Below are 24,296 nucleotides of genomic sequence, written 5' to 3' on the forward strand. Positions count from 1 at the left end.
AGAATTGATTCTATGACCAGGATGTACACAAGAACCATTGTACTGGGGTGTAGCTAAGAACAGCACCCAACATAGAACCAAACCCTAAGTACTTTTTTCAGAGGATAGACTCATAGATTTGGGAATTGGAAGGGACCTTATAGGTAATTTAGGCAAATACCCCCTATTTTTCACATGAGGGAACAGAGGCCAAAAGCTGAGAAATGTTTAGTTGTGCTCACCCAAGTCATAAAATAGCAGAGCCAAGATATCCAAAGGAGACACAATCCCATTCATATTTAGATTTAGACTTGAAAAGTGAACAATTAGTTTAAGAGAATGGTATCTGAGAATTAGATTTGGGTTTCTGGACCGTGGCTTTAAAAGATAGAAATGACAAGATTCTGGCCAGGGATGGAGTGTTTCTAATAAAAGATGGCAAGAGAAGTAAAAGAGATTGTTCAGTCCAATAGAGCATCATCTCTGTGTGCTCCACAGTGCTTGCTCATGTGTTCCCTGCCCCCAGGAAGTTTGTGGTCTAGTAGTGGATAGAATATATGCACATAACTGACTATAAAACAAAGTTAAAAATGAAACCACAGCATAAGAAATATATCATATAGTGCTATTGCTGGCGGTGAGGAGGGACTCTTTCTAATGGGGAAAACAGGAAAAGGGTTTATAGGATAAATGGCATTTGAGCTGGGTCTTGAATGATGGGTAGGACTTACAGAATCATAGAACTCAAGAGCTGGAGGAAGTTCAGACATCATCTAGTCCAACCCATAAGCAAAAAAGAATTCCCACTGTATTATAACAATTAAGTAGTTATCCAGCCTCTACTCAAATATGTTCAAAGAGGGGGAACTCACTCCCTACTACACTTTATAGAGCTCTAATTATTAGGAAGGGAGCTAGGAGTCACCATAGGGCATAGAGCAAGTGACCTAGAGTCAGAGGACTCCTCTTCCTGAGTTAAAATCTGTTCTCAGACATTTAGTAGCTGTGTGACCCTGGGCAAGTCACTTAACCCTGTTTGCCTCAATTTCCTCATCTATAAAATGAGCTGGAGAAGGAAATGGCGAACCTCTCCGGTATCTTTACCAAGAAAACTGCAAATGGGGTCACAGAGAGTGTCAGACACCACTGAAATAGCTGAACAGCAATTATTAGGAAGTCCTTCCTGACATCAAGCCTAAATCTGCCTTTTTGTTATTTCCACCCATTGCTCCTGGTTCTGCCTTCTGGGACTAAAGCAAACAAGTATCCTCCTCCTCCTCATGAGAGACCTTTAAACACATAGAGATAGCCATCATTTCCTCCCTCCCCCAAGTCTTCTCTAGAAAGGGAATTCAATGAGGGAGTAGGTCTGGCTCTAGCCCATTTTTTCCAGATTTATTTCATGCTCCTTCCCTTCACAGAAGCTCCATTTTCAACAGATTTGCTGTTTCCTTTAAATGACATTCTGCTTCCCACTTCTGTGACTTTGCCTCAGCTCCTCTTCCTCCCTGTAGTGCTCTCCTTTTTCATCCCCAACTCTTGGAATCCCTTGTAGTCTTCAAGCTCAGCTTAGATACTAATTCTTAGTGCTTTCTCCATTGCCCCAACTCAAAGTAATTTTGTATTAATTCATTTGTATGTGTATATTATTCCTCCCCTTTTCCCATCAATGTAATGGAAGTTTATGGAAGTCAGGGACCATTTAACTTTTGTCTTTATATCCTCATTTCCTAGCCCAGTGTCTTGCAAACAGTGGGTGTTTAATAAATGCTAGCTGAATTATTGAATTGCACAAAGGCATGGGAGTAAAAAAGTAGGGGATGTGTTGGAGGGAGAAGACTATAATAAATCCAGTTTGACTAAGCAAAGAGTACATGAAGGGAAATACTTGGAGAAAAAAATGGAAGAGTAGGTTTGCTTGATTCAGTACTGTCTCCTCTGGTAGAGAGAGTAAAATGGGAAAATGGTCAATTGTCATTAGTGATACTGGGGCACATGGGTTCCAGGAAAAAAAGCTACTTCCAGACATCAAGGGTATATTATGATAGTCATATTCCTACAATCATAGATAGAGAATTGGAATAGCCTCAGAGGTCATCTTTCCTGACACTCTTATTTTATGGTTGAGGGAATTGGAGGGGGCAGCTAGGTGGAGCAGTGGATAAAGCACCGGCCCTGGATTCAGGAGGACCTGAGTTCAAATCCAGCCTCAGAGACTTGACACTTACTAGCTGTGTGACCCTGGGCAAGTCACTTAACCCCCATTGCCTGGCAAAAAAAGAAAAGAAAAGGAGATTAATGTACAGTTGAGGGAATTGAGACACAGGAAGGTTAGGAATTACCCAGGCTCATGCAGTTCTAAATATTGTAGACATGACTCAAACTCAAGTCCACCACTTGGTTTAGGTGGGTACGGGGAGACACTTTACCAGACAGTATATTATGGAATGAAGATAATTTCTACCCAATAACAATAATATGAAAAGAGATAGCCTTATGAGTCATTTGTCTCTGTATATAGTTGTATCCTTTTTTCCAAGGTGAAAAAGCACATGTGGTCCTTTGGTAATAGATAGATCAAACTGGCCCTGGGGTTCCTAAGGGCTTCTTTCTGCCTGGTGCTTACATAAGCTTCTTACACTTGCCTTTGGCAGATTGAGATCAGCAATACAGGACTTATTGGCAGGAGGCACATATGAGGTTGTTGCCTGTGATAGGAGGAGGCAGACAGTCCATCCCAACTCTTGATGAATGGCCTTGAGTCCCTTTAGCTCAAGATGACCTCATCCCTCCCCATTGGGAAAGAGGGAAATAGTGGTAAATAGGGAAAAAGTGGTAGGGAAAAGAGAGAATGAGAGGAGGAGCAGTTGAGAAGGACCAGTATGTCTCCAAGTCCCTCCCTTTTCTGACTTCTCACTGCATTGGCAGATGGAGACTTCCTTTCTTGGTCCTGTGTCCCCATTGGCATTAAGGGTCATTCAACATTATTCTTCTTTCCTGTTGGTGATTCCATGAAAGAAACCAAGTACCTTCTCTTTCCTAGCTAAGGCTATAAACATACCTCCAGGAAGCCTTCATGTGATTCCTCCCTTCAAACCTTTGGAGTTTGGTCTATATCCTCCTACTAAACTGCAGCTCTATAGTATCCATTGCCATTGTCAACCTTGACAACTCTATGTGCTTCCCATATACACACATAAAACTGGATGGCATATACAACTGGCTGTCTAGTATGAATGTGGTACAGTGCTCTGGATTGGAGTCAGAGGACTTGGATTCAAATCAAGATCCTGCTACCATGTGCATAAGTTGAATAATTGGAAATGTTCTGTGACCTCTATGAGCCTTAGTATTTTCATTACTCAATCAATGAGCATTTATGAATTGCCTAACATGCATCGGACATGGTGCTGAATGTGAATTCAAATACAATTAATGAAATAATTCCTGATAGCAAAGAGTTTACATTCTAAAGGAGGAGACACCAAAGACACATATAAGGAAATACAGAATCAAATATAAAGAGAATAAATACAAAATCATTAAATGCGAAGTATTAAAAGCAAGTATTGGGGGGCAGCTAGGTGGCTCAGTGGATAAAGCACCAGCCCTGGATTCAGGAGTACCTGAGTTCAAATCCAGCCTCAGACACTTGACACTTACTAGCTATGTGACCCTGGGCAAGTCATTTAACCCCCATTGCCCTGCAAAAAAAAAAAAAGCAAGTATTAGTTTAAGTATAATCTACTATGTTTAAGCCATGAAGGACATACAAAGACAGATGTTTTTTTAATTCCCCTATTCCAAGGAGCTTGCATTATACTAGAGTGAGGGGAAGGGAGAGAGGGGAGAGGGTACCAACATATACATAAATAAATGCAAAAAAAATATCCAAACCAAATGAAAATAATCATTGTTTGGGAGAAGATATTATCATTCACTGATGACTAGGGTATCAGGAAAGGTTTCCAGTAGGAGATGCTACCTAAATGGAGCCTTTAATACCAAAGGATACCATAGAGGTAGAGATGTGGAGGGAGGACATTCTGGATATGAGGTAGATAGCCTTGCAAAGGTGCGGAGGTGAGAGATGCTGGCTTCTTTCATGGGCCAGTTTCTGTAAAGATCATAAGGATCAGGAACCATGAGAGATATGGGGAAGTCTAGACATGATTTGCTGGGGGAATATTTTGCTTGGTAGTCAAGTTGCTGTGGAGGTACCTGGGACCACTCAGCTCCTCTCCAGTCACTTGGGGATTGAGGGTCAATGGGGATATGCTGGGTTGTTTTCAGATTTCAGACAGGAGGCAAAGTGGCAATGAATTTTCAGATTTTACTCAGCTTCCCAGTAGCCTAAGCACAGACAGTCCTGATTGTTTAATTAAGTAGGCCATCCGAATACCGGAAAAGTGGTCTCCAAAAGACACAGTGTTCCAAGGGCCAAGGCCAATAGTGATTAAGATCAAGCAGCTAATTGTAAGCAACAGCCTCCAAATTGCCACCGGATGAATAAATAACAGTGTGTGTGACCCGACCATCATTTCCCATGGATACTGTCTCATTCACAGAAGCAGAGGGCTGCAAAACACCCAGGGGAGGGGGTGGTGGTGAATTCCATTGGTTGGAAAGGCATGAAAAGAGTTTGTTCTTCAGTGGGGATTACATTACTGGTCGGTCTCATTATCCCTAGTTGGTGAGGACCTTTGTGGGAAAAAATTTCATTTCGTTTGTCCAAGAGGCATGAAATACAAATAGAAGCTATGGTAAAAAATGGTGGGTGAGGAGAGACAGACTGAGGGTGTTCCCCCCTTGCCTTTGGGGTGGTAATTGGTGGATTAGTAATGACTAAAGAGAAGACAAGAGTGTAATGTGTCCTGACGCTTTCCCAATAGAATAGAAATAACGTCATGGTCCGGTATCCGCCCACTATCACCAGTCACGAAAAACAAGGAAACAGGGACAAACTAGCCTCTTGGCCTCACAAATAAACACTTCTGGATTGGGTAATGAGCAAAATGAATTCTGTTGATGTCTCATCTGCCCCTATGACCAATCGAACTCCATCTAACAAACATCTATTAATCACCTGTTATGTGCAAGGCAATGTGTGGGGAACTGAGGGTACAGAAAAAAAAAACAAAAAATAGTGCCCCTCAATGAGCTTACAGTCTACTGAAAACCACATTTCCCAAGAATCCCACAGAAGGCAACATGCCAAATGCCAAGCTCCTAAGAAGAAGAATTTTCCCTTGAACATGGTTCTTGCCCAAGTTAATAGTTAATAGTCCTATGTGCTTCATCAACAGAAAGCAATATGGTGCAATGGAATGAATACTCTATCTGGAGTCAGAAGAATTTGGGTTGAATTTTGGCATTACCAATTATTGTCTGGGTGACTTTGGGTAAGACAAATCACTCTGGGCCTCAATTTCCTCACTTGCTAAAGGAACCTCTAAGGTCTCTTCCAGCTCTAAATATTTGATCCCAAGTATAATATCCCTTCTAGGACATGCCCCCAATACAGCCTCACTCTCATAGGTTGAGTATATAGAAGGTGGTACCCTGCAAATGGCTGCTTTTAACACTATAGACTATGACTCTTCCCTTCTTCTCTGGGGAAGGAAGTACTTCCTATTGACAATCAGCTAATAGATACAAGTAGCTTAAGGCATTGACTAAATTAAATAGAACAGTAGCTATAAAAAATGACCCTATAAACAGGGAGGTGCACTGTCCTACAAATACAGTATCCATAGAAAGAATGGGCACAGAGAACAATGGTATCAAATAATACCCTTACACATAGAAAAATACCAAGTACAGAGGCATAGCTTCAGAGGGCACAAAACCTCAGAGTTGAAAAGAAATTTGGTGGCCGTTGAGTCTAAGCCACACCTAGAAAGAATTGCCTTCTGCAACACATTTATATGACAATGTTCAGCCAGCTTTTGCTCAAAGACCTTCAGCAAAGGGAAGTCCATTACAACCTGAGGCAGCTTGTTCCACTTTTGGACAGCTGTAATGGATAGCAGGATTTTCCTTATGCCAAGCCTAAAGGGATGTCATATTCCTAGACAGAACTGAGTGCAAACTACCCAGGGAACACTTACCAATTTGAGTTGTCAACACCTTCCCCCTCCAGGCCAACCCTGTCCTTCAAGCCTCTCTCTGCAAACCCAACTGATTTGGGGTAGAAGCATCATATAAAATTAAAACCTGGGACAAGGGTGACTAACCCTGACTTGGGGAAGAAGTTTTCTTTTATAACACAAAGGAATAAGACCAGTATAATCAAATGTATCAGATGAGGTCCATACTGCAACATTAGTTTTCATCATTCAATAATACCCGAGAATCAAAATCACAATCAGTGAAGCGTGAGACCCACCTGACCTGCCCACTTTCTTTTTTTTTTTTTTTTTTTTTTAGTGAGGCACTTGGGGTTAAGTGACTTGCCCAGGGTCACACAGCCAGCAAGTATCAAGTGTCTGAGGCTGGACTTGAACTCAGGCACTCTCGACTCCAGGGCCAGTGCTCTATCCACTGCGCCACCTAGCTGCCCCCTTAAATTGGAGATAATTAAAAGAGGGAAGGCTTTAGAATTAAGAGGGAAGCAGAAAGATTTCCTGTAGAAAGTGGGATTTTCACTGGGACTTGAAGGAAGTCAGAAAAACCAGGAGGTATAGATAAAGAGGGAGAGAATTCCAGGCAAGGGAGACAGCCAGAGAGAGTGTGGAGAGTTGGGAAGTGGAACATAACATTCAAGAAATCTCAAAAAGACAAGTGTTACTGGATCACAGAATGCATGGAGATGTGTAATGTGCAAGAAGACTGGAAAAGGGGTGTGTGTGTGTGTGTGTGTGTGTGTGTGTGTGTGTGTGTGTGTGTGTGTGTCTTTGTCTGTGTCTGTAATCTAGGTTATGAAGGGTTTTGAAAGCCAGAGGATCTTGTCTTTGACCTTGGAAATGATAGGGAGCCACTGGAATGTATTGAGCAGGGGGATGACCTGGTCAAACCTGCACTTTAGGAAGATCATTTTGGCCACTCAGTGGCGGATGGACTAAAGGAAGGAGAGACTGTGGCAGGAAGGCTAATCAGGAGACTACAGAAATAGTCCAAGTATGAAGTGATAAGAGCAGTGTCAAAGGAGAGAAAGAGGTGGATGTGAGAGGTGTTACAAAGGTAAAACCGACAAACCTTGACAACAGATTGGATCTTGAGGAGAAGACAATGTGAGAAGTCAAGTACGCCTCTTGGTATGTGATTCTGGGGGACTGGGAGGATGATGGTACCCTTGACATTAACAGGGAAGTTGGGGCGGGTAGGAGGATTTAGCAGGAAATCTAATGAGTTCAGTTTTAGACATGTTGAATTTAGATCTCTGCAGGACATCCAGTTCAAAATGTCTGAAAGGCAATTGGAGATAGAGTACTGGAGGTCAGTGGAGAGGTTAGGATTTGAGGATCATCAACAGTGAGATGATAATTGAATCCTTAAGAGCTTAAGAGAGGATCAAATGAAATAGTATAGATTGACTATCACTTAGGACAATATACTTAACCTTTCAGTGCATCTGATAACTTTCAAAGACTATAAAAGTTGTAGAGAAGGCAATTGGCATTCATAAATGGAGTTTCATCATCTGGGAGATCCCTAATGAAATAAAAGTACAGGTCCATTCCCTTTCCTCTATCACTATGCTATCTTATTAGAATAAGCATTAAACACATTACCCAGATGTGTAGATTTCACTGGAAAATAGCCTTTCTAAGGAGATGGGAAAGCCTCCTGTCAATCTTTAATCATTTTGGATGCAAAACATATCAGCTGATGGATTGATAACATGATAAATTGTCCTGCCCTGGTAACTTTTAATCAGATCCTCCCTGTGGGTTAATGTGGTTACAAACAAGATTACTTAACCGTAATTATAAAAGCCTGGTGGGAAAGATATGGGAACTCCTTCCAACTGCTCAATGATTTAGTAAAGTCTTAGACTGTTGCTTGAGACTTTTTAATTAATTATTTATTATTTTTTTTATTAATTTCCATGCTTGGGGTTGCAATGGTAACAAGAGTGACAACTAGGTAACCTAATGGATAGAGTGAGTTGGAGGCAGAAAGACCCAAGTTCCAATCCTACCTCATACTTACTAGCTGCATAACCCTGGGACAAGTTATTTAACTTTCCTTAGCCTCAGTTCACATGTAAAACTGGGAGAATAATAGCACCTACCTCAAAGAGTTGTGAGAATCAAACAAGATTATATCCATGTGTGTTTGCATGCACATCTATACACATATGCATGTGTATATACACACACATACATATATGTGTATATCATTTTGCAAACCTTAAAGTGATATATAAATCAATTAATCAATCAAGAAACATTTATTAAGTGCCAGGCACTGTGCTATTATTATACATGCAGAGAGTTAGACTGATCCCAGGTCTTCCCAAATCCATGGTAACCAGTCTATCCTCTAAGCTACAATGCCTCTTAGTCTATGATAATTGGATGAACTTAGAGGGAGAGAGAGGCGAGGTACTAGAAGAGAGCAGGGGAGGAGTCAAAGGTAACTTTTTACATTTCACACTTTTCCTCAGGCAGACATCTTATTGATTGTTCAGTCAGTATTTGCACGAGATGGGATGGGCTCTTAGGATCATTGATTTAAAATTGGAAGAAGCCATTGAGTCACAACATCTCTCTTTACAGAGGAGCCAACTATGACCCAGAGAAGTTCTGTGACTTATCTGAGGTCTCATAGATAATAAATGTCTGAAGAACAATATGAAAAATATGAAATATGTCTTCCCAATACCTTCTCCATCACTACACTGTTCCAAGACCAGTGGATTTGGCATCAGAATTCCTGGGCTTAAATACCATCTTTAACTAATTTCTTAATAGCTGTATGATCTTAAATGAATTCCTTCTTCTCTTGGGGCTGTTTCCTCAACAGTAAAAGAAGGGGCTTAGATCTAATGACCTCTAGGGTCTTTATGGCTTTAAATTGAGTAACCTATGGTTGTTGTGGAACTAGAATTGGATACTGTGCTCATTTCTGGATTTCATCTTGGTTAATTGAGGAAAGCTACACATGGGACATCATCAATAGCTCTGTTCTTGTTACTATAAATATATCCCTATATTAATATGAGTCAGAAGGGTTGACAATATGATCATGAGACAGTGATCTGGGGATCCCAAGTTCTAATTTAGAGTTTTCTATCAACATCTGCATTTATCTAGAACAAATCACTAACCATCATTGCCTTGCCTTTTCCGCTGGTAAAACTTACTGGGTGTAAACCTGACAGTGATGCTTCGAAAACTAAGAAATTTAAGTTTATCCCAAATCATGAAGGAGGAACATCGGAACATCGTTCCATTATATCCACAGGGTCAAAATTATGATGTGTTTGTGTTATGCTTTCTTTTCTTTTTTTTGGGGGGGGGAGGGGGAATTGGAATTTGGAATTGGAAGGGACGAGGCCACCTAATTAATTCAACCTCCTTTTATAGATAAAGACACATAGAATCAGAGGTGAAGGTCATTGAACTCTTTTTTTCAGGGCAATGAGGGTTAAGTGACTTGCTCAGGGTCACACAGCTAGTGTCAAGTGTCCGAGGCTGGATTTGAACCCAGGTCCACCTGAATCCAGGGCCAGTGCTTTATCCACTGTGCCACCTAGCTGCCCCATGTTATGTTTTCTTTATGAGCCTTTTGGATGTTTTGCTAATGTTGACTTTTTCTTATTATGTGGTCTAGAGCAATCATGGTTCTGTATAACATTATCCCCATGAGTCATAGTGACCTACTTCATGCTGTTTCTTCAATACATACATAAATTTGTGTATAGTTCTCTGATCTTATCAATATGAATATTTCTTCAACTGATGTCAATTGTAATCTGTTCAAGTCTTCTGGTCCTGTAAAAATCTTGTCTGTATCCTAGAATCTTTTATGAGGTTCCCACACAATGAGCTGGAGGTCTTCCATATCTTGTGGCCTTTCATGACTCTCAAGGATTGTCCTACCTCTCCCTACATATACAGTGCCATGTTTTCCAACCATATTGTTTTCTGATGCCATTCTTTATTCTATTTCTATTGTGCAAGTCTTTATTGGTAATGGCTTGTTGCAACTGACTCATGCCACCATATGCCTCTCTTTTATCCTTTGATCCTGGACTTAAATTATTTGGAGACTTATTCTCCATAAATTGCAGCTACCATCAGAAACTATGGTTGTTAAAAAGATAGGCTTTTGTTCCAAGGAAGAACTTAGGGAGTGGGGTTCTTAAAATCAATGCCCAATTTACCAAAGACCATCTGAGACAACCTCCTTCTTCAGTTCATTTCTGGACCTAGGTCACTGCCCATGCATATCTGCCAAAGATAAATATAACAATTGACCATCTCTAGGGGGTGTGCATCCAATAGCATGTTACAGTCTCCACAATAGGTGTGCTTTGTCCACTTGGTGTTCCCCATGTGGATAGTCAGGCATGAACTCTTTTGAGGAATTTTAGATGTCAGGATACTGAAATATTCAAGGGTTCAATGCAGTTAGCAGTAATTCACAAACAGGAGAATCAAGAGGGCCTCATCATTGCCAAGGGCTCACTCTTCCTTCTATACTCTGTGTTGGACATTCTCTGTCACAATGGCAAATGCTCTTTGTTTTATACCTCTCTTGATCACAAAGAAGGAATGTGGCATAATGGGTAAAGAATCAGCCTTGAAGCCAGGAAGGCCTGGATTCAAATCCCACCTCTGAAACATACTGGCTGTGTGATTCTGAACAAGTCACCTTACTTCTCAGTACCCTAGGCAACTCTCTCATACTCTAAGACTTTAAAAAATAAATATGCACATCCCTACTGATTATTATCAAATAACTATAGCTTGCATTTATATAGTGCTTTAAGGTTTGTGAAACACTTTATAAATGTTATTTCATTTGATCATCACAACAACCCTGGGAATATTATTATCCCAATTTTACAGATGAGGAAACTGAGGCAGAGAGAAATTAAGTTACTTGCCTGGGGTTACATGGCAAGTAAATTTCTAAGGCCAAATTTGGACTCAGGTCTCCTTGACTCTCCAGATCCAGTGCTCTATCCACTGTGCCTCCTAGCTGACAAGGGTAAATAGTTATTAATATCCTCTCATTTACTTTTTGAAGGGTAACAACATAGTCTGAGTTTTTTCTCCCAAGCCTTCGACATTCTGCCACATTTCAGATTCCTTGAGAGTTGGCTCCTAACATTATATGAATTTTGTCTTGAACACTATCTGACATATTTAATTGAAATATCAGCGATGCAATAAATGAGAAATTCTGCCAGAATGCTTCTTTTGAAGAAGAAATATAATGAAGTTTCATTCAAAATCTGGTGGGTTTCCATCATCAAGCTCCTTTCCAAAAGCAATAGGGAAATGGAACATATTGCTTAAAAATTCAGGAACTTGCTGCTCACTTAGGCCAGAGATTCACATGTTTAAGATCTTACTTTGTCATTGCATAAGAACATACCATAAAAAAGATTTGAAATGAGGTAAAAAGCTCCCATGAGATTTTGACTAAAAGGGATCATGAAGTGAATCTGACAGAGAGATGAAAAGGTGTTTTTTTTTTAAATCAGGATAATTCATGAGGAAAAGATACTTTTTGGAAACCCAAATGGAGGCTAAAGCTTTGGTGAAATTCAAGCAGGCTAACAATGAGTCTAACAGGTAGAGAGGGCTCAGCCATGAGACAACTGAACAATGTGATACCTTATTTTTTTTCAGTCATTATGAAATGAATTGAGACTTCAGAAGGTCTAGGAAACAGATGAGAGGAAAGAAAGGAATGTGTCTAGTGGCTGTCCAAAATTGACACACAAATTAGAAGCCTTCATCATTTCAGATTAAGAGAAATTAATCGACAGATACTGTGGCTGATGTCCCAGAAGTCTGCATCATTGTGTTCCACATGCACCTGGGGTAACAAGAAACATCCAGTGTTTAGGAATTATTCTGAGACTAGGCTTTGGAAAGGAATCCTTAGACCAACCTATGGTGAGCTCGGTTATGGGTTTTAACATTCAGAGTTAGTTCTTTGAGGAGGGATTTGATAGAAGTTGTTTAATATTCTAGCATTAAAAGAATGACAGTACACTCTATGTCTTTTGCTATTTGTTACAAGGGATAGCTTTCAAGAGAAGGAAAGGTAGCATGGAGACATTTGGAAATGAAGGTAATAGAAAAAGAGATAATAGCAATCTTTTTCATTAAAAAAATAAAAGAATGAAGGTAGATCTGAGTTCATGGAATGGCAAGTGACTGGATACTGACTGTTCAAGAAATGATTGAGAAGGGAGTGAGAGGAAGTAGTGGTAATAGGAAAGGAAACATTTTCTAGTAGATTTAAAGGCTTTGTGGAAGAGATCTGCATTTAATCCTCTTTTTTCCATTTTCATCAATGAATTGAAGGGTGTATGAAAAGAAAAATTTCTGGCGAGACTTTTTATTCATTGACTTGGATTGCCTTTTGTCTATTATGCAAATCATATTATCGGGGTAGCAAACTAGGTTTTATATTCCAAAATTTGTCTATGTTTAACTGAAATTTACCAGGTTTTTATTTCCATATTCAACATCAAATATACATTGAAAACTCAAATGGATAATGATGACTTTACAGACAAAGGAGTTTTTAGTTTGGGCTTGGTAATGAGATATAATGAAAAAAAGAACTGGATAGGAATAAATAAATCAACAAGCATTTATTAAATGCTTACTGTGTACCCACTTGGAGACCTGAGTTCAGATTTTAGTTCTTCCTAGTTTCAGATAAATCACTTAATAGCACTTGATTTCAATTACCAATAAGTGGCTTAATCTAAATGATCTCTAAGGTCATTTTTTTTTTGCTTTAAGATTCTATGCTAATCCAGAATTACAGAATCAGAGTTACAAGGGACCTCGAAAGGTATGTTATTCAACCCTTAGCAGAACAAACATCTTCTTTATAACCTATCTGATAAGTGCTATCAAGTCTCTGCATGAAGACTCCTATCTAACGGGGAACTCACTACTTCGTGAAGGAATTCATTGTACTGTCAGTCATCTGTTGGGATTTTAGGAACTTTTCTCTTAAATTGATTTCAATTATTATTCTATTGCTTCCTCCTATTGTTCTTTGTTGTTTCCTTCGGGGTCGATATGAAAAGGTCCAATTCATCTTCCATATTCCAGTTGTGTAGGTACTTGAAGATAGAAATCATGTTTCCCCTCCATCCTCCTCCTATTTTTGTAAATGAGGACTTTGCCCTTTTTCCATTCTCCCGGCACCTCTCCTTCATTGCTTTTGAGAGATCACCAATGGTGGTTCAGCAATCACACCTGCCAATTCTTTCAGTACCCACAGATGCAGAATACCACTGCTTAGTGATTTTGTGAGGACACTGTATTCTATCTTCCCATTTCTTTGATTATTTTGAGTTCCAACTGCCTATGAAGGGCTTTTTTGTTTGTTTGTTATATCCTCCCTAGTCTGAAAATCACTGCCCTTTACAAAGAAAACATAAGCAAAATTGGAGTTGAGTAGCACTGGATCCTCCTGTCACCTGCTGTTACCTGCCTTATCATCTACTTCTTCTTGACCAGTTGGTCTATATTATATCCCATGACAATATAGTTTTTATTTTTCCCTCTACTGATCCTTGCTAAAATTCTCTCAGCTTTTCTTCATTCAGAAAACTTTTATTTAGCACTTCCTATGTGCTTGGCACTGTCTTCATCACTGAGGAATAAAAGGAAACAGTCCTTTCCCTCCAAACCTTAAATTTTATTGGTATAGAACAGCATGTACACAAAATGATTCACTGAAAATTAGTAGCAAGATAAGTGCAAGCTAATTTCTATGAGGAGGGTATTAGCAAATGAGGGGCTCAGGATTGTTATTTTGTAGGAGGGAGTAGATGTGTTGAGCCACAATGGAATACAGGGATTTGATGAGGTGGCATTGAGAATGGAGTACATTTCAGACATGGTGAAAAGCCTTGCAAAGATGTGGAGACAAAAGAGGGAATGTCACATACGGGGAGTATGCCACTTTGGTCAGAAGATAGAGTGTATGAAGGAGAGCAATTGACAATAGGCCTAGCAAGGTAGACTAGAACCAAACTGTGGAGGGCTTTAAAAGAGAAATAGAAGGGCAGCTAGGTGGTGAAGTGGATAAAGCACCAACCCAGGATTCAGGAGGAACTGAACTCAAATCTGGCCTCAGACACTTGACACTTACTAGCTGTGTGACCCTGAGTGAGTCACTTAACCCTCATTTCCTTGGAGAGAGAGAGAGAGAGAGAGAGAGAGAGAGAGAGAGAGAGAGAGAGAGAGAGAGAGAGAGAGAGAGAAATAGAAAAAGGTTTATTGAATTTTATCCTACAGACAAGAACCATTGGGGTGTCTTGAGCAGCGGAGTTACATGGCCAAATCCTTGCTTTAAGGATATCAAGTTAGTGGCTTTATGGAGGATGGATTGAAGAAGGGAGAGAGAGGAATTAGGGAGACCAAGGAAGGGGCTATGACCATAGACTACGTGAGAAAAGGTTACGACCTAAACCAGGGTGATAGCTGTGTGAATGGAAAAGGGGGAAAGACAAGTATTTATTAAGGGTTTACTATATGCCTGGCATTGTGTCAAGTGCTGGGTATACAAATACAAGCAAAAAGAAAGACAGGTTCTTGCCCTCAATGAGATTACATTCTAATGGGGGAAGACAACATACAAAAGTAACTGGAAAGGAAATGGTGTGTGTGTGTGTGTGTGTGTGTGTGTGTGTGTGTGTGTGTGTGTGTGTGTGTGTGTGTCTAAAGAAATTATAGTAGAGCTCATGGAAAGCAATGAGATCACTGAGAGTGAGTAGAACAGAGATGAGTCCAGAAAACCAGTTGTACACCCATGGAGAAGGGATAGATTATGGATGACATCTAACAAAAGAAACTGAGGAATGGTCAGAAAATAACTGTGTCATGAAAGGCCATGGAGGAGAGACTATCTACAAGGAAGGGGTGATTAAATGTGTTAAGTTTTACAAATTAGTCAAGAAGGATGAGTTTTAAAATATTTTACTTATTTTTAATTTATGAAATAAACCAAGTATTTCTACAATGTAGTAGGGGGAAAGATGATTACACATGAAACTACAAATCTACTATGTACAACTTGCTGTTCCTCTTAAATATATAATAAAGTTATGAAATAAATTTCTTTTTTTCTTTTTTTCCCTTTTTTTCTTCCCTTCCCCTTCCCTGCCCTAGAGATGGCTACCATGACACACAAATATGTGTGTATAAAATCATTCTATACACACTTCTATTTATAAGTTTTTTCTCTAGATGCAGATAGTGTCTTCCTTCTTTGTAGTTCTTTGTAGTTAATTTAGATATTTATAATAGTCAAAATGACTTAGTCACTCAAAGTTGATCTTAAAACAATATTGCTGTTACTGCATATATTTTTCTGGTTCTGCTTATTTTGTTCTTCATTATTTTGCGCAAGTCTATCCATGTTTTTCTAAAATCAATGAGCTGATCTTTGCCTGTAGCACAGTAATATTCATAATAATTAACACAACTTGTTCAGCCATCTCCCAATTGATGGGCATCCCCACAATTTCCAGTTCATTGCCACCACAATATTTTAGAAATATTTTAGAACATATAGGTTCTTTTCCTTTTCTTCTAGTTAGCTTGGGAAATAGACCTTTGGAAATGATTTTAAGCCATTAGATATGGCAATCAAGATTATCTTGGTGTGCTTGGGGAGAGACATGTCACTTGATTATTAATGTCAGAAGAGATTGCAAGTGGTTTAAAAGGAGTTGGAAGTAAAAAAGTGGAGGCAACAGGAGTGGGTTTTATTTTGTCCTAAGAGTTTGTCTTTACAATGGAAGAGAGATCTAGATGATAATGCTTCTCCATCTGGGCCATAGGTTTGTCTTTCTTTGTATCCCCAGTTTTTAACACAGTTCCTGGAACATAATATGTGCTTAATAAATGCTTATTGGGCATGTGTGAGTGACAAGTGTATCTTCTTAATATACACTGCTATTCTCCCATCCCATTTTATTTCATGGGCTATTTTTATATATGTTTTTCTTCTTCATAGCCATGTCCCAGTTGGGAGTCCCATTCCACCAAATCTCAGTGTGGTCGTATCTGCCTTCTTGTAGTAGGGCACATTATTTATTATTCATGCTCTCTTCATTTGAATATAGACATCTGAGGCCATGTTTTTTTTTATAGCTGGCTTCCTTCTTAGACCTTATCTCCTACAAATTACTGAACCTCGCTCTACTGAAATTATTATTTTTCTTTTATCGGCCACTCTCCATGGCATCTGGTTTTGCAGATATATTTAGGCTGTTGTAGTTATCTTTACCAAAAAATTCTTGCCTTCAATGGACCTATATTTTGAAGCATCAACTATAGAAATGTTCCCTTAGGCATTACTGCTGCCTAAGACACTTGACTTGGTTTTGGTTATGCCTAGATATTCTTAATCAACAAACATGTATTAATAAGCTTTCTGCATGAAGCCTTTCTTGGTTCTCTTCTGTTTTAAGTGCCTATGCTCTCTTCCCCAATGTTACCTTGTATCTGATTTATTTTTATACATATGTACATACACAATAGATATATATGAATATATATATATGTAGTACATGTTTTCTTTCTAGTTAGTATGTAAGCTCCTTGAGGGCAGGAATTGTTTTGCTTTCATCATTATACACAGTGTCTATACATAGTAGGTGTTTAATAAATGTCTGGTTCATAGTCTACGATGTACCAGGCAAGGAATAATGTGATGGGGGAGCTAGGTGGAGTAGTGGATAAAGCACTGGCTCTGGATGCAGGAGAACCTGAGTTCAAATCTGACCTCAGACACTTGACACTTCCTACCTGTGTGACTCTGAGCAAGTTACTTAACCCTCATTGCCCCAGAAAAAAAATAAATAATGTGACATAGTGGATAGAGAGTAAGACATGGAGTCAGGAAGACCTAAGTTCAAATCCTACTTCTTGGTTGTATGATCCTGGGCAAGTCACTTACCCTCTTAGTGTTCCTGGCAAATCTCAGAGCTTGCAGAGAAGGTGCCAACCTACATTGGTAGAGGAAGTTTCCTAACCCAGAAATTCCCTGTACAAATGAAATCACCATTCTACTTCCTATTTCTATATCAGGCACTATGCTAGGCACTGGGGATAAATAGTTTCAGCACTATATAGCTTTCTGTCTTTAATTATCAAAAATCGATTAATTCAATATTACCTTAATTCTGTAAAAAAAAAATACCTTTGACTTATGCACACTTTTCAGTTCCCATCCCCTTGCTTGGAATGACTAATCAGGCTTTATTTATTAAAAACCCTAAGGAAACACAGTTGCTGTGCTATCTTTTAAAATATTATTATTTTCTTATGTCTACAGTTTGACAAAACACTTTCTCATACATCATCTCATTTGAGGCTTGCAACAACCCTGTGAGGTAACCTAGGCAGTTATTATTACCCCCATTTTACAGATTAGTAAATTGAGATTCGTTAAGGCTTAGTAACTTCAGCTATATTCCAAAGTCAGTGAGCAGCAGAGCCCCAGGTTCTCTGACTCCAAGTCTAATCCATTTCCTTCACAACTGCAGGTGCTGAAATGCTTCCTTCTTTCAAAAGGGATATTTTACCTTTCAAATGGTACCAGTGGGTTAAATTCTCTCCAATCAAAGTCCACTATGTGACTGACCTTTGCTTAAATTTTAGTCCTGCTGAAGCTAAACTCTTCCTTGTAGCTCCTGGAGAAGTTTTTTGGGGGTGGTGTAGCAGACTGGAATAATTAACCACTCTCCCAGGTGACAAATATAGGTGCCTATGATTGGCTTCGGTGGAAACTGTATGAGTGAAATGAAACTTTAATATCCAGAGGTGATAAGATAAGGTCTATAAAAATCACAGTGTTCCTTGGTGGGTCAGAGTTGGGTCCGCCTTCTGAAATATAAATGCAATGAAATTTTTACCCTCCAATGATGCCAGCAGGTAAAATGAAATACCCTCTTCCAGCTCCCCCCACCACCACCACTCCAGCAATAGCAAAATTACATGTGCCTGTCATAAAATTTGGGTTTTCCTTCTAGGGTCATTTTACATGATTGTCTTTTTCCTTTTTGAATGCTTTAACATATGTGGTCTGGAATCCTCTAAAAGTCATGTTTTTTGTAACATAGTGGATTTTTTCAAATATCTGAATGCTCAGTGGTGACGTGTAGGACTCCAGGTGTTCCTGCCCATGGGATGGTGAAAGGAAGTGATCTTAGATATGGGGCCCAGGTTTATTTCCGGTGCCTCCCAGGGTACAGTTTAAAAGGCAGTCGGGTCGCCTTTTGTCAGCTTGATGGAAGCTGGACCACACATGACCCAGCCTGTGGTAAGGGCACTGTTTTTTTGTTGGGTTTTCTCCTGGGTTGACCAATGTGCTTTAATCATGAAGGTTCTATCACCAGTCTTTGAATGCTCTGCATTGGGAAATGTCAAGAACCCATCATTTTAGCCTGTCTGAGAATTTGCTCAGATTGCCTTTGACTTCCCTAGGTTCTAATCAATTAATTAAGCAATCAATCAACAAGCATTTGTCACTTATTAATCACCCACTGCATTCCAGAATTTGTGTTGCACTCTGGAGATACAAAGATGAAAGTGAAAGACTGTCCTCAAGGAGATTCCATTCTATGTGTCCCAAACATCAAGACAGCCTCTCCCATTTCATCCTGACAACAGCTTAGAGCTTGTGTGTGTGTGTGTGTGAGAGAGAGAGACAGACAGACAGACAGACAGAGACACAGACAGAGACACAGAGACAGACAGAGACAGTCAGAGAGAGAGACAGAAAGACAGAGAGAGAAACATACAGAGAGGCAGAGACAAAGAGAGACAGAGAGACACACGGACACAAACACACACAGACACACAGAGAGACAAAGAGAAATAGACACACAGAGAGACACAAAGAGGGAAAGACAGACAGAGAGAGAGAGACACAGAGAGAGAGAGAGAGTTTGTTAACACTTATTATGAGGAAAGATTTGAATCTAAATAACATTTTTAAGCTCCAGAAGTAGGATTTATATAATGAAGGTTGCCCTTTGGCATGAAGGGTCTGTGGGAAATTTTTCATCAAAGTAAATTGGACTACCTTTCTAAAACTTAGATAAATCTAAGAGCATTGCCTGAGTTCCAGAGATGTGAAATGACCTGGTTATGCCATAGAGGAAGGGTTTGGACCAAAGTTTTGACTCCTGGTCCAGTGCCCTATCCATAAAGGCCAGAACTGGTGTGTGGAACTTTGAGGAGACAAATAAAGAATAGGCTACAAATCTTCCAAAATACTAAAAATGTAGTGGATATAAGGTCATGTAATAGGTTTCCTGCTCAGAGATCTATACACAGGAAAAGATTATATTCGTGAAATACCCGCTTCTGAGGAGAGAGAGACATCCAGCTACTAGGTTCTATGAAAGCAAGGGAAGGCCTTGAAACTTTTGTGTTGGAGAATTTCAAGTCTCCCAGAATATAGCCTGTCTGAGAATTAACCCGGTCCTTCTTTGCTTCCCTTAGGTTCTAATCAATCAATCCACATGTAATTATTAAGTGACTACTATGTGCCAGACCAGGTGCCAGTCTCTGGGGAAGCTAGTTTTAGAAGCTTCTTATAGTCAGTTAGCATCTAAGTTGTTGTTTTGACCTGCATTTATTTGTTTTTTCTGCATTGTTATTAGATTTGGCGATCCCCACCATTTTATGGCTATGGTTTTATTAGAATCATCTTGTGTGCCTCCAGAAGTCAGAGCAATGGTGACATCCTAAAGTGACTTGGGTGTGCAAATCCTGATTTAGTTGTTCACATTGATAGCTCCTGGCTCCAGGCATTTAGGCCTATTGGGATCCACTTCATCCCATAACAAGGTTCAAGGAGCAACCAATGGGTACACCCAAGGTAATAGGCTTCATAGATTCACTGAATATTTTCCCTACAACATAGGCAAGCAACAAAGCTCATGTAATATAAATGACAGTATACCAAATATCTTGTTTTTAAATTTTTTTTGTTCTTATTTAAACATAAAGATTTGAGGTTTTTCATCCCCAGTAAACATTGTTGAGTTATGGGGCATGAAGGGAATGAAACGAGATTTTAAAAATGGCTTTACAAAGGCCACATTGCATTGAATAGGACCTCTTTTAAGGTATAAGTGAGATTGTGCCCAAGAAGAGATGACTTAAAAGAAGTCAGTGATTGGACAAATTTCTAATGACCCTATCATTGAAAGTATCATTTTAGAATGGACTTTGTCTAGGACCTTGGACAGGTCTTCCATTTTGTGAGTTAGCTCTTTGGTATCAAAAATACTACAGGAACAAGATTAAAATGTTATAAGGAAGTCGTTAACAAAATTAATTAAAATGCAATAAAACATTGACAATATTACATTTTAAAACTAAGTCAAAATGTCATCCATGGGAATCCTTATGCATGGATCGGCGGCCCTCCTTCCTATTTAAGGTTGACTTCACTGCCTTAGATTACCAATCTTTAAAATAAAATGCTAGCTCTTTCAAAGAAGTGTGAAAATGGATGTCTGGAAAGAATCTGGGATTGTTCTCAAGATTTCCTGTGATACCATTTACACTTTAAATTCCCATCCAACTTGAGTTAAAGGATAGAAAGATTTTCTTAGTGTTAGCAAAAAAAAAATATTTTAGACTGAAATGGAAATCTGCATCATAAAAAGAAACTACAAAAATCTCTTGGCAGCTAGGTGGCTCAATGGATAGAACATGGGTCCTGGAGTCAGGAAGGACCTAAGTTCAAATGTGATTTCAGACACTTACTAGCTTTGTGAGCCCAGGCAAGTCACTTAACCTCTGTTTGCCTTAATCCATCGGAGAAAGAAAAGGCAAATCACTCCAGTATTTTTGCCAAGAAACCCCCTTGGACAATATGGTCCATGGGATCATGAAGTTGGACACAACAAAACAACAGGGTTTTGTTTATGTTATTATTGTTAGTTTCAGTGAACAAAAGTTATTGGTTGGTTAGAGTTAGCAGTACAGGAAGTGTACTATTGACTACATGCTTCTATTAGAAAGTGAGATTGATGACAGGGATGAAACTCATTAGCCCAATGCGATGGCCCACATGTAGTGAAATTTAGGCGATAACAAAACCAAAATTCAAAACAAAACAAACAAAATATCACTTCATCCAAATTATTCCTGCTGAATGTAAAATCTCAGAAATGTTCATCTTTTTTTCTGAATGTGCCCAACTTAAATTTTAACATGCTCATGCTGAAACTTTCAAAGGAAGCTTAAAATTCCACCAGTGTAAGCAAAGAACAAATGCTTTTGAGATTAAGCTTTGGTGCCAGATTTATTTTTTAATGACATTCTGGTTTTAAGGATGCACCAAGAAAACATTGTTTATTGTGTAAATTTTCTTTTTAGGAGTTTTTTTTTCCCTACAGTGATTTTGGGTCATTGTTATTGATTAATTTTGAATGACCACATCATAAATTTGTTATAAAACATTGCATGATCTGTTCCTAAAAATGAACATTCCAGAATTTTAATAATTTTTTTCTATCTCTCTCTGCCTCTTGCCTTTATTTCCATCATTAGTGCTGGAAGAAAAAAACTGTTCTGACCCAGGAGGTCCAGTCAATGGCTACAGGAGGACCTCAGAAGGCCGTGGGCTCATAAATGGGCGCTATGCCAAAATAGGCACTATTGTGTCCTTCTTTTGCAACCACTCATATGTTCTAAGTGGAAATGAACAAAGAACTTGCCAACCAGATGGAGAATGGTCAGGGAAACAGCCAATGTGTATTAAAGGTAATTCACAAAGTCTTCTAAAGCTCAAAGAAGAGCATTGGGGCATATGGGGTGGGCATGGTCCTGGTCACTTTCTTCCATCCCTAGATATGTATGTGTTTTCTTAAATGCTTTTTCCTTTTCAAAGTTCTTGTGAGCATCTTCTGATACCACTAGGCTTACCTCCTAAGTGTGTAATCATCCCTGGAGATGCTTTCTACTTTTCTAAGGGCAAACAGAAGCATGAGTTTGTCCAGCTCTCCAGCTTTTCAACTACTGAGTCATTCAACAAACATTCATTAAGTGTTTCCTGTGGGTCAGACACTGTACTAAGTCCTGGGGATATAGAGACAAGCAAGTGACCAAAAAGAGTTAAGGTTTAGAGAATAGCAGAAGTCCATGGAAAATCCCAGAGGTTCTGGTTGTTCATCAAAAAAAAAAAAAGAAGTGGAGAGTAGAAATACTCTGCCCCTCAGAGGTGAGGTAGGAGATAGATGAGAAAGATGGAAGCCTATCCCTTCCTTTAACATTTTTAAAACCAAGGGAAGAGGGGGCAGTTAGGTGGCACAGGGGATAAAGCACCGGCCTTGGATTCAGGAGGACCTGAGTTCGAATCCAGCCTCGGACACTTGACACTTGCTAGCTGTGTGACCCTGGGCAAGTCACTTGACCCTCATTGCCCTACCAAAAAAAAAAAAAGGGAAGAGGCACAACATGATACAATAAATGAAATGCTCGATTTGGAGTCAGGACAAGCAGGGTTTTTTTTTTTTTAATTTTTATGTGTGGGTTTTTTTCGGGCCAATGAGGGTTAAGTGACTTGCCCAGGGTCACACAGCTAGTAAGTGTCAAGTGTCTGAGGCTGGATTTGAACTCAAGTCCTCCTGAATCCAGGGCCAGTGCTTTATCCACTGGGCCACCTAGCTGCCTGGGACAAGCAGATTTTGAATTGTTCTTTTGGCATTCCAAGGAACAGGGACTGGAGTTGTGATTCCATTGATATAGGGAACTCTCAGGTAAGGAAACTCTACCAATCCAGGTTGGTGCCTTTTCCTCAATTTATAATCTTAGGAAGTTGCCCTGGACACTTAGTAATTAAGTGAGTGGCACATGGTCACACAGCCAATGTGTCAGAGGCAGGACTCATGTAGGTGGGATATCTTGTAGTTCCTACTTTGCAAAGTTGCTATGAGATTCAGAAGCAATCATGAATGTAAAGGGTTTTGCCACTTTCAAGTGCTTCCCAAATGTCAGCTTTTATTAAGATGAACTCACTATATGTTTAAATAACAAAACAGTATTTGTACAACACATTCCAGAGCTCAGTTATGTATTGTGTCTTGTTGGCATCCAGAGGAGAGGGAAATCTGGGAAGGCTAGAATGCCCATGAGCTAAATGATCTGTAGAATCTGAAGAAGCAGAGAAAAGAGAGTCTTTGATATTGGGGGCACAGGTAGGCAGAAGGAAGTATAGGATGTTGCTGGCTAATGTGGAAGCTTCATCATGTCTCTATGCATCATGCTTGTAGGTTACTTTACCTCATGCCTCCCATCCAATCATTTGCCAAGGCTTGTCCATTCTTCTACCACAACATTTCCTTCTTCTCTTCTATCCACTCAGAAAGCTGCCAACCTTCTTCCCACCCCTCTTCACCTGGACTTTTGCCAAAGTCTCCTAACTGCTCTACCAGCTTCCAGCTTTCAGCTTCTCCCTTCCTATACATAGCTGCAACATGCATGTCTGACCATGTCATTCACCTACTGAGTGGCTGCTGGGGGTTCCCACTTATTTCTAGGATAAAAAAATAAAGCTTGGGGAAGCTAGGTGGCACAATAGATAAGGCACTGGCCCTGGATTCAGGAGGACCTGAGTTCAAATCCAGCCTCAGACACTTGACACTTACTAGCTGTGTGACCCTGGGCAAGTCACTTAACCCTCATTGCCCTACAAAAAGGATAAAAATTTTAAAAATTAAATTGAGCTTATAAATCTCATTCTATAAGCACTAAATGAACAGTTGTAGAGACTTGGTAGGAAAGGGGAATAGAAATGTGATCAAAGTACTTCTTTAAGAAGAAATACAGATTGGACTTTGACCAAAATTCTGCTTTTGCTTATTCCTCCCAGCTCTGTCTACCCAATTCCCAATCTTTCTCCGAAGCACAACTCAAATTCCATCTCTTCCATGAATCTTTCCTTGATTCCCCCTCCACCTTTCCTCCCTTAGAATTTCCATTAGGCTTTGCATTTCTCTTATTCATTTCTACATTCTACATAGATGAAGCATTCTGTGATCATGGAAATCATGTCAATTTGGGAGTTAGAAACACCTGACAAATCCTACCTCTAATACCTAACAGTTGTGCAACCATGAGTATCAATGAACT

At 39.5% G+C, this 24,296-nt stretch overlaps 1 protein-coding gene across 3 annotated transcripts in view; it reads left to right on the top strand.

The window, feature by feature from the left end:
* The window catches only part of PAMR1 (peptidase domain containing associated with muscle regeneration 1), a 115,881-nt gene that overhangs the window by 77,421 nt on the left and 14,164 nt on the right, over positions 1-24,296 (top strand). For 2 of the 3 annotated variants that reach the window (XM_043972845.1, XM_043972844.1), the window contains exons 7-8: positions 18,295-18,465; positions 21,717-21,929. In XM_043972845.1, the coding sequence (XP_043828780.1) occupies positions 18,295-18,465; positions 21,717-21,929 (384 nt within the window). The remainder of the gene's footprint in view (positions 1-18,294; positions 18,466-21,716; positions 21,930-24,296) is intronic. The other variant, XM_043972846.1, reaches the window with a different exon arrangement.

This window comes from Dromiciops gliroides, chromosome 6, assembly GCF_019393635.1.
Source record: "Dromiciops gliroides isolate mDroGli1 chromosome 6, mDroGli1.pri, whole genome shotgun sequence".
Classification (NCBI taxonomy): Eukaryota; Metazoa; Chordata; class Mammalia; order Microbiotheria; family Microbiotheriidae; genus Dromiciops; species Dromiciops gliroides.